Source organism: Megalobrama amblycephala, linkage group LG11 (genome assembly GCF_018812025.1).
Source record: "Megalobrama amblycephala isolate DHTTF-2021 linkage group LG11, ASM1881202v1, whole genome shotgun sequence".
Taxonomy (NCBI): Eukaryota; Metazoa; Chordata; class Actinopteri; order Cypriniformes; family Xenocyprididae; genus Megalobrama; species Megalobrama amblycephala.
Window position 1 is genome coordinate 35,532,428 of NC_063054.1, and position 15,717 is coordinate 35,548,144.

The window sequence follows — 15,717 nt, forward strand, 5'->3', positions numbered from 1 at the left end:
CACAAACACAATACAAAACCAGCATACACACACACACACACACACACCTGTCGTGTGCCGCCACCATGAAGTTGAGCAGCAGGCTGGTGTTGTGCTGGACGTTGATCTGGTGTGTGGTGGGCAGTCGTTTGTTTAGCTGCTGGTAGATGCAGGTGAGGATGGTCTCCAGCCGAGCCACGCTGATCTCGGTACAGACGTCCAGCGTGTTCAGACCGTTATCACGGAACGCCTCGATCATGTTCCACACGTCCACCAGATGCACTGAGAGAGAAAATACATCAAATATAGGGAATTATGTCAGGAAAAGCCTTACTATGTCAGTCCAGATTACTCTACATATAATACAAATAAACAAGTGGCATTAAAAACTCACTTTTAAACTTTAAATTGTGATCCTATATCATTTTTAACATATAATACTGTTCAAAGGTTTGGGATTTTTAATGTTTTTGAAAGAAAGCTGTATTTATTTGCTCAAAAATTCAGTAAAAAAACAGTAATATTGTGAAATATTATTGCTATTTACAGTAAATGTTTTCTATTTGAATATATTTAAAAATGTAATTTATTCCTGTGATCAAAGCTGAATTTTCAGCATCATTACTCCAGTCTTCAATGTCACATGATCATTCAGAAATCATTCTAATATGCTGATTTGCTTCTCAGGAGGCATTTTTTATTATTATCATCAGTGTTGAAAACAGTTTTGTTGCTTCATGTTTCTGTGGAAACAGTGACACATTTTCATGTGACAAGAGTAAGTGACGACATGACTGACAAGACCATAGCGGAGGATTCGTTGCACAACAGAGCTTAAGCGCCTGACAAATGTCTGATCTTGTAGAATTCGTGCTCAGCACCGCCACTCCCTATTCACAGAGTACGACCGATCCTGAAAGCGAAAGTAAAACGCGAGCGCGTATTTAAATGCGATTTCATATTAAAAGCGGCTCCCTGATGCATGCAAATATCTCCCAATATGAAAGCTATCTTAGGCTGGGCTGTGTAGTTGTAAGCATCTCTCAGCTCTGCATCATGCTTATAGAAAAATTTGGTCTTTATTAAATTTGCACTTTGAATATTGAGTGAGTACTTTGATTATGGTTGCACTTATTGTTTGCATTTAATATGACTAAAAGAAAACTGTGTTATTTATTTTTATTTCTATGACCAGTTTGTGGAAAAGTGTTCAGTTAGGAGGTCAATAGCTGTAGAAGCTCATAATTCATCTACAGTAAGTTCTGAAGAAAAATCATACAGGAGAGAAGCCAGTCAGTTGAGTTTGTGGCATTTTCAAGTAGTTTCCGTTCATGCTGAGCTTATTTTTGAACTTGCTGACAATGAAAATGCATCTTCTGCATTATTAGTCAGTTGTGCTTTAAAGTGAAATACTCACAGTTGCATTTCTTCTGAATGAATCTGAGCTTGCAGGCGGTGCGGTACGTGGACAGCTGGATGGTGTCATAATTCTGCGTCTCTGAAGAATCAAAGTCACACATCAGTCATTTCATATTCAAATGCACAAGTCTACAAACACTTGCAGTAGGGTCAAAGGTCACATGGTGGGCAGAACTCACTCATGTCCGTGAAGATCTGCTTCCTATCGGCCATGACATTCCCCTTCCGTCCCGCCTCCTCTATCATCCTAGAGACACACACAGAGAAATGAAATATAGATGGATGATTATTCGATTATTTCACACACATTAAAATATTGTGTCACATTGCGGCCCTGATTAAACTTCAAGTGAATTTGTAATTATGTGGATTTTATAATCATGCATGATGGAAACAACATGTATTGATGATAGAATTTTTTATGTTTTGCAACTAAAATAAATAAATAAAGACAATTTTTTTGCATAATGTGTAACTAGGGTTATCATGGTACCAAAATTTCAGTAGTCAGTACCAATACCAGTAAAATTTTGCAGTTCTCTTCTCAGTACCAATTTCGGCACAAAGCAAAAATTGTTCTAAGCAAAAATTAAGTTAATAAATCTCTTATTTACATTGTATTTACACTTTGCTGGTTATAATGAGGATTTGTGAGCACGTGGCTCACATTGTGAACAAAACAAATATAAAAGTTATTGAAATGCATGTAGAAATTTTCCGATTCCATGACCTTCATCAAATGCCTGATGTTTATTGCATTGGGTTTTGACAAAAATGCCTTCATCCTACACACCTATGAAGTACACATTGATAGGTTAATAGTTTATTGATTATATTACTATATATACACAGGTCAAAATGACGGGTCATTTTTTTGTCCAAAGGCCTTAATAATAATAAAAAAACAAAGATAAGACATCCAAAGTATGTAAGGTAGTACAACTAGATCACTTTTATTGAATCCAAAGGTTTTAATTATATTTTGCTAATTATAAAAGGTATTTTAAACATTTTGAAGTGCCAAAAGGTCCTTCGGTTTAACCGTTCAAAGGCCAATACAGCCAATTCATTCGTGATTAAAATATCTTAAAATGTAATAAATGTATGCGTTTTATTCTGGCATGATTTTATAACATCATATTAACATACAATTAGTATTAAAATTATGTTTACAAGTCATTGTTTTGTTATGAGAAAGAATGTCTGAAAGATGTCATTCGGAGTAACCAATATAAAGGGACCATTTTGGATCAAGTCATGCGTTCAATATCATGTGACAGGATGTGACATCATTCAGACACCTGCAAAGGACCACATGGTTGTGAAACAAAGTAACTAACGCTCTCTTAACTATTTGAAAAATTAATTTCACTTGCTCATACGCATGTCCCGAAACGTCAGGTCATTCGGTACAACCGCTATAAAACATGGGAAAAAATAATAATATTAATAGTTAAAACTTGGAATATTTTTTAAAAACATGTACTAAATATAAAATGTTTGATTGTCCTTTTGTTAGCTAGCTAGATATCAGCCTGTTAGCATTGTTTGAAAATATCGTCATTCGGTATAACCAAAATTTTGGTTAAACCAAATGACTTTTTTGGTGACAAATTTTGTCCATCTTGTAAAAAATGACAAAAACAATGTTAATTGATTATAAAAACCACATAATCTTATTGTTAACACTTAATAAAACTTCAAAATTAATTATATCTCCGTTAGTTTTTTTTTTTTTACACTTTTAATAACCTTATTCATCAATGACCCATACACTATATATAGTATACTATACTTAAACTATATAAGTACCCCAAAACACCCTAGCAACTACATTGCAATGTGCTAAAAACCCCTCAACAATGACTTTATTGAGACATTCATTGACAACTGACTGAATTTCCCAAACAGTTGCATCTTAATAAAGAACAGAACCAAATCTCTCTTACTGCAAAGCACTGAAGCATGTGTACACACACATTCCTGTGGGGATTTGAGGGTCTCCGGTGAGACTTACCCATAATCCCTTGGGACACAGAGGCACAAAAACTGACAACAGCTAAGTAAAACAAAACTCAGCTATAACTGTCATGATCCAAACACCGTAAGAACTCATTCTTTTATTCATTGAAGAATTCTTCTTCAATCGAATGACATTGTCGTTTTGTGTCTTTATTGCCTTAAAATCCCTTTATTTGAACTATTTTAGGTGTTTCTGCATGAACACACACACACTTGAGTGGGAATTATTTCTCAAACAGTCGGCCCAGACGTGTAGCACCTCACTGCTAAAACATTCCAGAGTCCTGAACTCACATTAACACTCATCACACAGACACGCTAAAAATCATTAACACACAAACACACTGACTTCAGCGGTGGGACTGAAACTTCCTTTTACGGTTTAGTGTTTTAATAACAGCGACCTTTAATGAAAGACTGTTATATTTCATACTCAAAGTTTGGGGTCAGCAATAAAAAAAATTAAGAAATTCATACTTTTATTCAGCAAGGATGCATTCAATTGAAGAGACTGTTACAAACAATTTTTAAAATATGAAGCAGCACAACTGTCTTCAACACTGATAATAATAAATGTTTCTTGAGCAGCAAATCATCATATTAGAATGATTTCTGAAGGATCATGTGAAGACTGGAGTAATGATGCTGAAAATTCAGCTTTGATCACAGGAATAAATTACATTTTAAAATATATTCAAATAGAAAACAGTTACTTTAAATTGTAATAATATTTTTTTACTGTATTTATGATGCAGCCTTGGTGAGCAGAAGAGATGCATTTCAAAAACTCATCTCACAGACCACAAACATTTGAACTGCAGCGTAGGTGTGAAATACATGCAATTAGAATATGAAATGCAGAAGAACAAGACAAGAGGAAACACCTGCTGTTAGTTACCTGATCTCGGCTGTAGGTCAGGCAGGTGAGAGCATCAAGAGGCCTGAAAACAGGAAGAAAGTGAGATGATCAGAAGTGTGAAAGTGATATGTGAAGTAACCCATACTCAATTTTGTCCACCCATCCAAGTTAGTACACACACATTAGGAGTAGTGAGTAGTGAACACACACGCCCGGAGCATTGGAGCATTTTGCCGTGGCACCCGAGGAGTGATTGGGGGTTAGATGCCTTGCTCAAAGGCACCTCAGTCATTTCCTGCCGGTAATGAGACTCGAAACTGCAACCTTTGGGTTATCAGTCTCTCTAACCATTAGGCCATGACTTCCCCCCAGACAACTGGTGTTCACTTCAGTTCAGTCACACACTCACACTCACACAACACACAGATGAATCACCACTGATCATTCGTCCTGCTGCGTCTGTGATAATTTATTTGGATGTCACATTAATGTTCACTCACGTCAATCTGTCTATCACATCTCCTGTGACCGAGGCGCCGCACAAGTTCCCATGAGCAATCAGTGTTTCATATGACATGAGTTATAATGACAGATAAGCTCAGCATAACTTCATTCAGTACTCATTTAGTGTATCATATAGTCAAATGATTCCATATTCCAATGTCCTTATTTCAAAGTCAGGGTCAACTGAAATGGTTTTCAATGGCTGATGATACAACGCAGGGTGGCCGGTGCCCAATAATGCTCACCAGCCACTTTACTAGGTACACCTGTTCATCTGCTCATTAACGCAAATATCTAATCAGCCGATCATATTTCAAGTCAATACATTTAGGCATGTAGACATTGGCTGCGTCCGAAAACTGGAAAATGCTGCCTTCTGAGGACACATTTCAAGGTAGGAAGGCATCAAGGCATGTCCGAATCCAATGTTAGCTTCACTTCCTGTCTCATGAGATACCTTCATCTGATCGATATTTGAAGGAAGCATAGATGTAGCCTTAGCTGCCTTTGAAATCCCACAATCCATTCTGTGACAGTTGAGCTAGAAAAAAAAAAAAAGATGGCATCCGAAAGTTGCATTTGCTGCTCAGTTTGTGAATAAATGTACAATTTTGACCAACGTATTTCAATTTTGATATAATTTCTATCGAGAAATTACTACTTTAGTAATTAAATATTTGTTTAGTTCTCACCAAAGCTCGTGCTAGTTTGGTGTAGATCATTAAACTGTTACGCTGCCTCAGAAATCTGTCCGAAATCAGTTTCGTGAGATGCCTTCATGCACAAATGCTGTCGTACAAGTCATTCTCTTATAAGGCAGCGAGGCAGCAAGACAGCTACCTAGGTTTTCGGATGCAGCCATGGTCAAGACGATCTGCTGAAGTTCAAACTGAGCATCAGAATGAGGAAGAAAGTTGATTGAACATGACAGTGAGGTCACTATACTCAAACGACCTCCAGAGTCACCAGATCCCAATCCAATAGAGCTCCTTTGGGATATGGTGGAATGGGAGATTCGTGCATCTGACAAATCTGGAGCAACTGCGTGATGCCGTCATGTCAATATGGACCAAAATCTCTGAGGAATGTTTCCAGCACCTAATTCACTAAGAGCAGAATATGTAAATTATGACAAGGTTGTTGTAGATGTTGGAACTGACACAAGATGGACTGACCACTTGGTGAGGCTAAACTGACATCAAGGCATGAACACACAAACAGCATATAGTTCTGCACATTTAGGGTTGAGGTGAAGACACACTGAATTCAAAGCACACTCCGTTTATCTAATGGACTTTTAATTCTGTATCAGGGTCAACACAACAGCAGCTCAAAGCTGATCTATTTCAGCTCTTATTGAACTGCTGCTACAGTTCGCAATTAACTCAAACACACCGTCTCTGTACAACCACAACCACCCTCAAAGTGGAAGTAGAGAAGCAGATGGGCGGCAGTGAGTTTACTATTCCTGTCAGCCACCCAAACTCATGACCTTTCACTCAAACACCATAAGTGGAAAACAATTATGTAAAGGCGCCATATGAGGAGTGTGTGTGTGAGTGTGTGTGTGTGTGTGTGTGTGTGTGTGTGTGTGTGTGTGTGTGTGTGTGTGGGCGGATTTTAGCCTCTGCTGATGCAGTTCATTCTCGAACCTCCATTCATACCTGCCGTCAAACCCAGAGTTCAGCCGCTCATTTATTTCAGACACCACGGCCTCTCGAGGACTAAACCAGAACAGAATGTTGCTGCCATACTCACACTGACTAAATACTGTCAGATATTAATACTTCAGCCAGATATTAATAATACTGCCAGATATTATTGGTTCACTGCTGTGAGCAATTTATGAAACAGCGACTACAGACCAGAGCTCAACATACAAGCAGTCAACAAACTGACAACATTTTTAATTTTCAAAAGTTATGTTTTAAAGTTTGACTGAATGAGCTGTCAATTTTTTATTTTCAGACATCATAATGTAACGCTTGGTATTTTAACGTAACATGTTATAACAAGAATATGGCGAGAGCTCTTTTCAGTCGCTGCTTTCTATCCTCGTGATTATTTTCTTTTGTCCCTTTGCATTCCACACTGCAAAAAATGCTGTTCTTACTTAGAATTTTTGTCTTGTTTCTAGTCAAAATATCTTAAAGTTCTTAAATCAAGAAGCATTTTCTTGACAAGTACAAATTATTTTCTTGTTTTCAGGAAAAATAAATCAAAATTAAGTACTTTTTTCCTTAAAACAAGCAAAATAATCTGCCAATGGGGTAAGCAAAATAATCTTAGTCCAAACTGAAAACAAGATTATATAGCTTATTCTTGGTTTGAAATAAGATTATTTTGCTTACCCCATTGGTAAGAACAGCATTTTTTGCAGTGCACTGTAATAGTATGAAAAAGAACAACATATACTGCACACTTGTGGTCTGTTCTCCTGATATAATTTATGATGTATCCCATTAATAATTCACTGGAACGCATGCCGAATCTCTCATTTTTCTCGTCAAATCCTCACGTCTCTTTCCAGGTTTGTTTTCACAGGTAAATACAATTTATTATCTGTAAAAATGATGGAAATCACTTTGAAACAGTATCACGCAATGTTGAAGTTCATGAAGGCAACGTATATTACATAATACAGATTTTAAATTTAACCCGTCCGTTATTGCCGTGGAAAAAATCATGGCCTGTTGAAAGTACCTTGATGCTTTTACACTTTTAAATGTCCTTTTAATGTTTTTTGGTTGAAGGGTGAGTAGAATAATGTTATCTCATTTTACCCAGTTTTAAAATAAAATGTATAATTGCGTTCATAGAGCGAGCCTTTCACTGACTGTTTACAGCTTAACGGAAGTTACACCCATAATTCGCACAAAGCATCATGGGGTGCAGGAATAAGGTGGATACATTTTAGCCAAATTTATCCTTATTAATATCAGAATTTTTTTTTAATTAAAAAAATATATAAAAAATATATCGAAATTTATCTAAAAATGCATTTTGTCCAAAAATATATATAATTTGTAATAATTATACATTATTATATTATTATCCATTTATTATTATAAGTGTAATTAATAAATTATTTAAAATAAATTACTTAATTATTTAAAGTGTACTTAATAAAATAAATAATTTTATAAAAGTATTTAATAATTAAAATACATATTGTTTACAATGTGTTTATATATACAGTACAGTCCAAAAGTTTGGAACCACTAAGATTTTTAATGTTTTTAAAAGAAGTTTCGTCTGCTCACCAAGGCTACATTTATTTAATTAAAAATACAGCAAAAAACAGTAATATTGTGAAATATTATTACAATTTAAAATAACTGTGTACTATTTAAATATATTTGACAAAGTAATTTATTCCTGTGATACAAAGCTGAATTTTCAGCATCGTTACTCCAGTCTTCAGTGTCACATGATCCTTCAGAAATCATTCTACTATGCTGATCTGCTGCTCAAGAAACATTTATGATTATTTTCAATGTTGAAAACAGTTGTGTACTTTTTTTTTTCAGGATTCCTTGATGAATAGAAAGTTCAAAAGAACAGCATTTATCTGAAATACAAAGCTTCTGTAGCATTATACACTACCGTTCAAAAGTTTGGGGTCAGTAAGAATGTTTATTTTTATTTATTTGAAAAGAAATTAAAGAAATTAATACTTTTATTCAGCAAGGATGCATTAAATCAATCAAAAGTGGCAGTAAAGACATTTATAATGTTACAAAAGATTAGATTTCAGATAAACACTGTTCTTTTGAACTTTCTATTCATTAAATAATCCTGAAAATAAAATAAATATTTTGTACAATTGTACACATTAAATGTTTCTTGAGCAGCAGATCAGCATATTAGGATGATTTCTGAAGGATCATGTGACACTGAAGACTGGAGTAACGATGCTGAAAATTCAGATTTGCATCACAGGAATAAATTACTTTGTAAAATATATTCAAATAGAAAACAGTTATTTTAAATTGTAATAATATTTCACAATATTACTGTTTTTACTGTATTTTTAATTAAATAAATGTAGCCTTGGTGAGCAGACGAAACTTCTTTTAAAAACATTAAAAATCTTAGTGGTTCCAAACTTTTGGACTGTACTGTATATATATATATTAGTTTTATAGTTATATTTATTTTATATTTTAAAATGCAATAAAATGTTTACCATTTGCAATAATAAGGATCAAGACTGTATAATTTGACTATATAATAAGACTGTAGTAATGTGAGCTCAGGTCATGACAGAACATAGCAATAAAAACAGATATACATGATCAACAAACCATTGGATTGCACAAATGTAGTAAGCACTGGCCCGTTTTTGTAAACCAGCCTAAAACTTGGACATTGTCATGGCTGATTGCTGAAGACTATGGGGTTTCTACCAGTGTGTGGGGTAATAATTAAACAAGTCATTAAACTGTGAAAATGCAACTATGCAATAAAGTTGTACTATTACATTTAATTAATGTTTTATGTCATTTATCAGCTAGTTTATAACAGAATGGTTGAGGTACTGAACTCTCTACAGTAACAGAGGTGTATGACTGTGTGTTATGGAAACATTTACCACAGCAACATTTGCTTTGACAACCACAACTGACAGCTCCATCTGCTTGTTTACACACTATGCGTGCTTAAGTGCTGCATGTATATTTAGCATGATCTAATAAGTGTCTTTATTAATCATCTGAAGATATTTCCTTTGATTTGACGGAGGAGCTGTTCTTTTCTTCCAGCGCCAGCCCGTATCAGTTTCTCTGACGTGGAGCGAATGATTGAATATCTCCTTTGGGAAGATCAACAAAAGCCTTCCGACGGTTCCCGCGGACAGCGGCCCTGATCTCCCTTTCAGACTTTCCTCTGAGCTGAATAAGAGAAAGACTTTGATGGAGAACAATGTCTTTGCACAAAAATAAGATCAAACTCAGTCGCTGTGGTCAAGACGTCACATCAATTCAGCAAAGAAGTGACGGAGTACAGGAGAGATTATGTGTGTGTGTTTGTGTTTCACAGGACTGGCATCAGCTCTATTTGCATTTCGTAGAGAGACAAATAAGGCTGAAAGCCCAGAAGTTAAACACACAGAAGAAGAAGGTAACTAATGAAACCTGTCAAGAACACATCTGCCTCATATTTCACCTCAAAATCAAAAGATAGAAATTCAAAAAAATTTTTAAGGATGATTTAGACTTCATGAGAATTAAGCACATATACCATTCCACACACACACACACACACACCAATTCTCATGACAATAAAAGACAAATTAAATATATTTCATTTATATATTCCAAGAAAAAATAAAGAAAGGAAAACATCCGGAATCATTACAACAAATGGGAATATGGGTGGAATGTGCTTAATTGTAATGAAAAAATGCTACAATGGCAAAAAAAAAAATCTTAGAGAAATATTATGCATTTTTACATTATTAACTTTCTTTAGTGTGTAATGTTGCTGTTTGAGCATGAAAAATGTCTTTGTTTAGTTACAAAGACCACAGTCACATTAAACAGAGTTATTCACTGTATCAGCGCACACTGTTTCTGAACTCCCTGAAACACCTTCATTTCTTCCAGGAACGAACAAATCACAATATCCCTTATTTAAACAATTCCTGCCCAAGGCATACACGGAATAAAGAGGGCAAGGCCTGGTTGAGTTAGTTAGTGGTGTGTTGAAATTAAGACTTATGATTAAAGGAGTGACATTTCCAAAACACGCTAATCACAACACACTGGTCCAGTCGACCAATCAGAGCACATTGTGCTTTTCAGAAGGAGGGGTTTAACAGAGACCGGAACTAAACAGAGCGTTAGAGACAGACTGGAAAGAGAGGTGCTGCAACAATGGAGAATGGAGCATGAAAACCTATTCAAGTAAACCACAAAAACAAGATCAAGGCCTAATACGGAATACTAACTAATACTAACATATTATATGTTTTATTAGACAAGGGAACAACTGTATGGATACATTTATAGACAGAAATCTAATCATTGTTATCTAGCTCAACACAGTTAGTCTTACTGTTTGAATCTTGTTTTCTTGATTTACCGCGAGTACCATGTTTGTACCATGACGTCTGTCTTACTGCAGTGTGCAACAAGTGTCTCACAGCAGCCGCTGAGCGAATGCACAGAGTAACGTTATAACATCATTTTCAACACACTCAAATGTATCTGATATGATAAACCGGAAGAAGCAGAAGCGAAGACATAATAAAAGTCTCTCATTAGCAATCGCTCCAGCGGCCTCATTTCTGCTCGCACAGCAGAGTTCATACTACACTAACATTAATAATCTCATCCAAGAACATGTTGTCTGCCCGAGTCCCGTCCCGATTCTTTTCCACCGGCTGTGAGGTGAAGACGACACCTCCCATGAATCTGCGCTAGGGCTGCAACGATTAATCGCGATTAATCATTTGCAAAATAAAAGTCTGTGTTTATGTAATATGTATGTGTGTGTTCTGTGTATAATAATTATGTATATATAAATACAAACACATTCATGTATATATTTAAGAAAAATGTTATATTTATATATAAAATATTTATGTTTATATGTAATATAAAATATATAAATATATATATTTAGAATACATGCATATATTTCTAAACTTTATACCTGTATGTGTGTGTATTTATATATACATAATTATTATACACAGAACACACACATATATATTACGTAAACACAGACTTTTATTTTGCAAACGATTAATCGCGATTAATCGTTGCAGCCCTAATCCGCGCTCAATCTCGGCATCATCAAGCTACTCCTTTGTTTTGAATAAGCGACCTCTAGTTGCAAAAAACTACATATTGTGCCTTTAAATATTATATATAAAAATGTACATAATGTCCTAGAACAAAACGTATCCGCTTGTTAAGTCGTGACGTAAGGAACGCCGTTTCTGGGTCCAAGCCTCAACTTGTTTCACTTGAGAATGCCATTGACGGCCTTTTATGAGCGCTATTTATTCATATTAAACATTTAACATTTTAAAAAGTTAAACATTTTAAATACTTACAGTCTACACAACAGTCTACATGCACACATTAATATTTTAACGTTTTATAAAAGATGAATCACTCTCTGGGCATCTGGAATTTTGGTATGGAGATAAAGGTTATAATTATAATTTTTTTGTAGTATTACACCACATTGTGTGTGTATATTAGCACCATTTGTTGTTTTTCTTGTGGTAGGAGATAGAGCGTTTGGACCCGGAAGCGCTGCCGTGTGACGTCAGACTTAACAACCGAATGATTATGAACTAAAAAATTAATTTATAATACATTTTATCCAAGTGAATAAGCCAGCATCATCATAAAAAAATAAACTGGTGTAAACAAAGGCCAACGTTCTTGACTTCTGACGAGGTCATGAACAGGTGCATCTGTATTAAACCTAAACTAATTCAGAACTCAACCTAGTAACATGACCAGCACTTTCAGTTTCAGAAGTGTGTTAAAGGTTCAAGACATTCTGCGGACTGTACACTGATGTCACAAGCAATATATGAACACAAACCTTTTAGGGTCTGCTGGTTCACAGGATTATTTTATGACATCCTAATTCTGGAGGGGGCCGTCGGTCTGTCTGAATGCCACAGTGGATGTGGACATGCATGTGTGTGTGTGTGTGTGTGTGTGTGTGTGTATGTGAGAGTGTGTCTGCGCGTGTCAGGTAGGCAGAACATCCGATGAGGGGGACAAACATTCCAAAGATTCCGGATCTCAAACCTCTGTCAACCTTTCTGTGTGTGTGTGAGAGAGAGCTTTCACCCAAGTCACATGAATAAATGGATTTCAAACACTTTGTTTTAAGAAGCAGCAGGGGCCCCTTTCACACACACACACTTATATGCACACACATACAAAAGTACAGCCTGGCATGAAGATACTCTCATGGTTATTTTTGCCCTGGCGACAACCTGAGGACTCTCTGGTCTGGTATGAACATGCACACAAATATAATCTCTCAAACTCTACCAAACCTCTGTGCACATAAGCCTTCACAGTTATCACATCAGTATCAACTCTAATTGTGTCCAACTTCAAAGAAAAACACTGCCTGTGATGACTTGATGACTTGCTCTGGCTTAGATTAATCTCACTATAGCACAAAGTTAAAGTTACAGCCCATTACATAAATTACCATAGTATTATTATTATTATAAGACACCACTATAATGGTAGTAGCATATATAAACACAGTGATGTAAACACTATACCGTGATAATAACACCAGAGTACTTTTCAATTAGGGCCTTTAAAGGATTAGTTCACTTTCAAATTAAAATTTCATGAAAATTTACTCACCCTCATGTCATCCAAGATGTTTATGTCTGTCTTTCTTCAGTCGAAAAGAAATTAAGGTTTTTGATGAAAACATTCCTGTATTTTTCTCCTTATAGTGGACTTCAATGGACTCCAAACGGTTGAAGGTCAAAATGACAGTTTCAGTGCAGCTTCAAAGAGCTCTACATGATCCCAGATGAGAAATAATGGTCATATCTAGCAAAACGACCTGTCATTTTCTTTAAAAAAATATATATAAAATAAATTATATACTTTTAACCATAAACACTCGTCTTGAACTAGCTCTCTTCTTCTTCTCTATTAGAATTCCATCACTGCTAAGTGTATTACTGCCCTCCACAGGTCAAAGTTTGAACTAATTGTTTTATACTTGCACTAGCATATTGTATATGACAATTTAATTCAAACTTTGACCTGTGGAGGGCAGTAATACACTTAGCAGCATCTGCACTGCCGGAATTCTAATAGAGAAGAAGAAGAGAGCTAGTTCAAGACGAGCGTTTATGGTTAAAAGTATATAATTTTTTTTTTTTTTTAGAAAATGACAGATCGTTTTGCTAGATAAGACCCTTATTCCTCATCTGGGATCGTGTAGAACGTTTTGAAGCTGCACTGAAACTGTAATTTTGACCTTCAACCGTTTGGAGTCCATTGAAGTCCATTATAAGGAGAAAAATACAGGAATGTTTTCATCAAAAACCTTAATTTCTTTTTGACTGACAAAAGAAAGACATAAACATCTCGGATGGCATGAGGGTGAGTAAATTATCTGGAAATTTTAATTTGAAAGTGAACTAATCCTTTAATATGTTAAAAACCTACAGATGCTTATTAATAAAGTGGTTTAATCATCAATCCAGTTCAACATCAGATCAACCAAATAGAAAACAACAACTGATTCTTACAAAAAGCTGGTACTGAATGAGAATATACTGTACATCACTTACAAAAAAGTACCATAATAGGCTACAATACGTTTTTTAATGGACACTGCACCATGGTATCTTTGGAAACACACTGGAATAGCACCATGTAAATAAATACCATGGTATGTGAATTTCAGTACCATGGTATAAAGTCACTATAATGTGGTGCTGCAACAGTGCTTTTTTATACCAATCCAAAGTAGCCCACTTCAAAGAATTATTATCATGGTACATGTTCAAAAAAACATGGTAATACCATGGTATTTTTGTCAGTGCATTTTATTGCCGTGTTTGAGTTTCTCTTTCTGACTTCCTACGCAATGACAACGGAAACACAACACAACATACACGTACCGACTGAAAAATCTCCCATAAACACACAAAAACACACGAAGAGCCGAAATCTCTCATATGAACTACTGATGTTGAGTAAGAAGTTACAGGATGTTTCGCGTTTGTTGTTTTCGTTTAACGGAAACGGTTTCATGCGCAGGAACAGATTCGCGCAATCTGCATTTAAATAAACCCCTACATATGTATATGTTTCATATTAATTAACAATTACAATATGTCTTTAAGTTAGAGGAATGAAGAGATGAAAGCGAGCAGCCATGTTGTCAAACATTAACTCCATGTTCACCTCATTCACCGCTTAGAGTTTCTTTCCTGCAGACATGAGAACGTTTTTATAGTTTATAATGCTGTATTATCATTTAAAACGTTATATTATCGTGTATAGTTCTATGTTTGGGTTTGTAGTTGTGTGTTTATTGAAGGTTTCTGAAGAGCAGAAGTTCGGTTTTGACTCACCGGAGCGAATTTCCGCCGCTCTGATCCCGTTAAAACCCTCCAACATCAGACTCTCATCTCTGTGTTTGATTTCTCATTATATTCTCATTGTGTCCGATGATTCAGTGCTGTTGATGATTCACGAGATCTCCGGTGTAACGGCAGAACGACTCTGTGTGATCGCCATACTAGAGAAACTCAAGACTCAATGAACTCTCTCTCTCTCTCTCTCTCTCTCTCTCTCTCTCTCTCTCTCTCTCTCTCTCTCTGTCTTTCTATTGGTAGTATGAGTATGACACACAATGTTGCACTCAGTATTTACACATAATATTGCCAACATGTGACAGAAATGGGGGCCAGTATTAGTAATACAAAAAAAAAAAAAAAAAATAAAAAACAAATTTAATAATTCTATCAATACATTGTGAACATTGTTATATTATAGTAAATGAGTTTTAGTAAAAAATATATATATATTTTATTAACGTTTTATAAATATTGTCAATATAAATGTTATATAGGTTATGTATATATATTCCAAAAATCAAGTACTTGTAATCAGAGTAAACTACTTTTTAAAATACTTGTAATCAGACTACAGTTACTTTTTTATGGATTACATGATTACATATTATTTACACAATGGCAGTAAGTTGTTCACAATTCATTGATTCTCCTAATTTTTCATTTTTTTTAACGTTTATATGTATATAATAAACCTGCCGCTTATACACTACCGCTCAAAAGTTTAGGATCGGTAAGATTTTTAATGTTTTTAAAAGAAGTTTCGTCTGCTCACCAAGGGTGCATTTACTTAATTAAAAATACAGTAAAAACAGTAATATTGTGAAATATTATTACA

The 15,717-nt window shown here is 35.2% G+C and overlaps 1 protein-coding gene across 1 annotated transcript in view; it reads right to left on the reverse strand.

Moving 5' to 3' along the window:
- dtnba (dystrobrevin, beta a) overlaps positions 1-15,097 on the reverse strand; it is a 38,181-nt gene extending 23,084 nt beyond the window's left edge. Inside the window, 5 exon segments of the mRNA XM_048207732.1 lie at positions 48-261; positions 1,397-1,477; positions 1,578-1,645; positions 4,319-4,361; positions 14,877-15,097. Of these exon segments, the coding sequence (XP_048063689.1) occupies positions 48-261; positions 1,397-1,477; positions 1,578-1,644 (362 nt within the window). The 5' untranslated portion in view covers position 1,645; positions 4,319-4,361; positions 14,877-15,097.
- Positions 15,098-15,717: the final 620 nt, after the last annotated feature.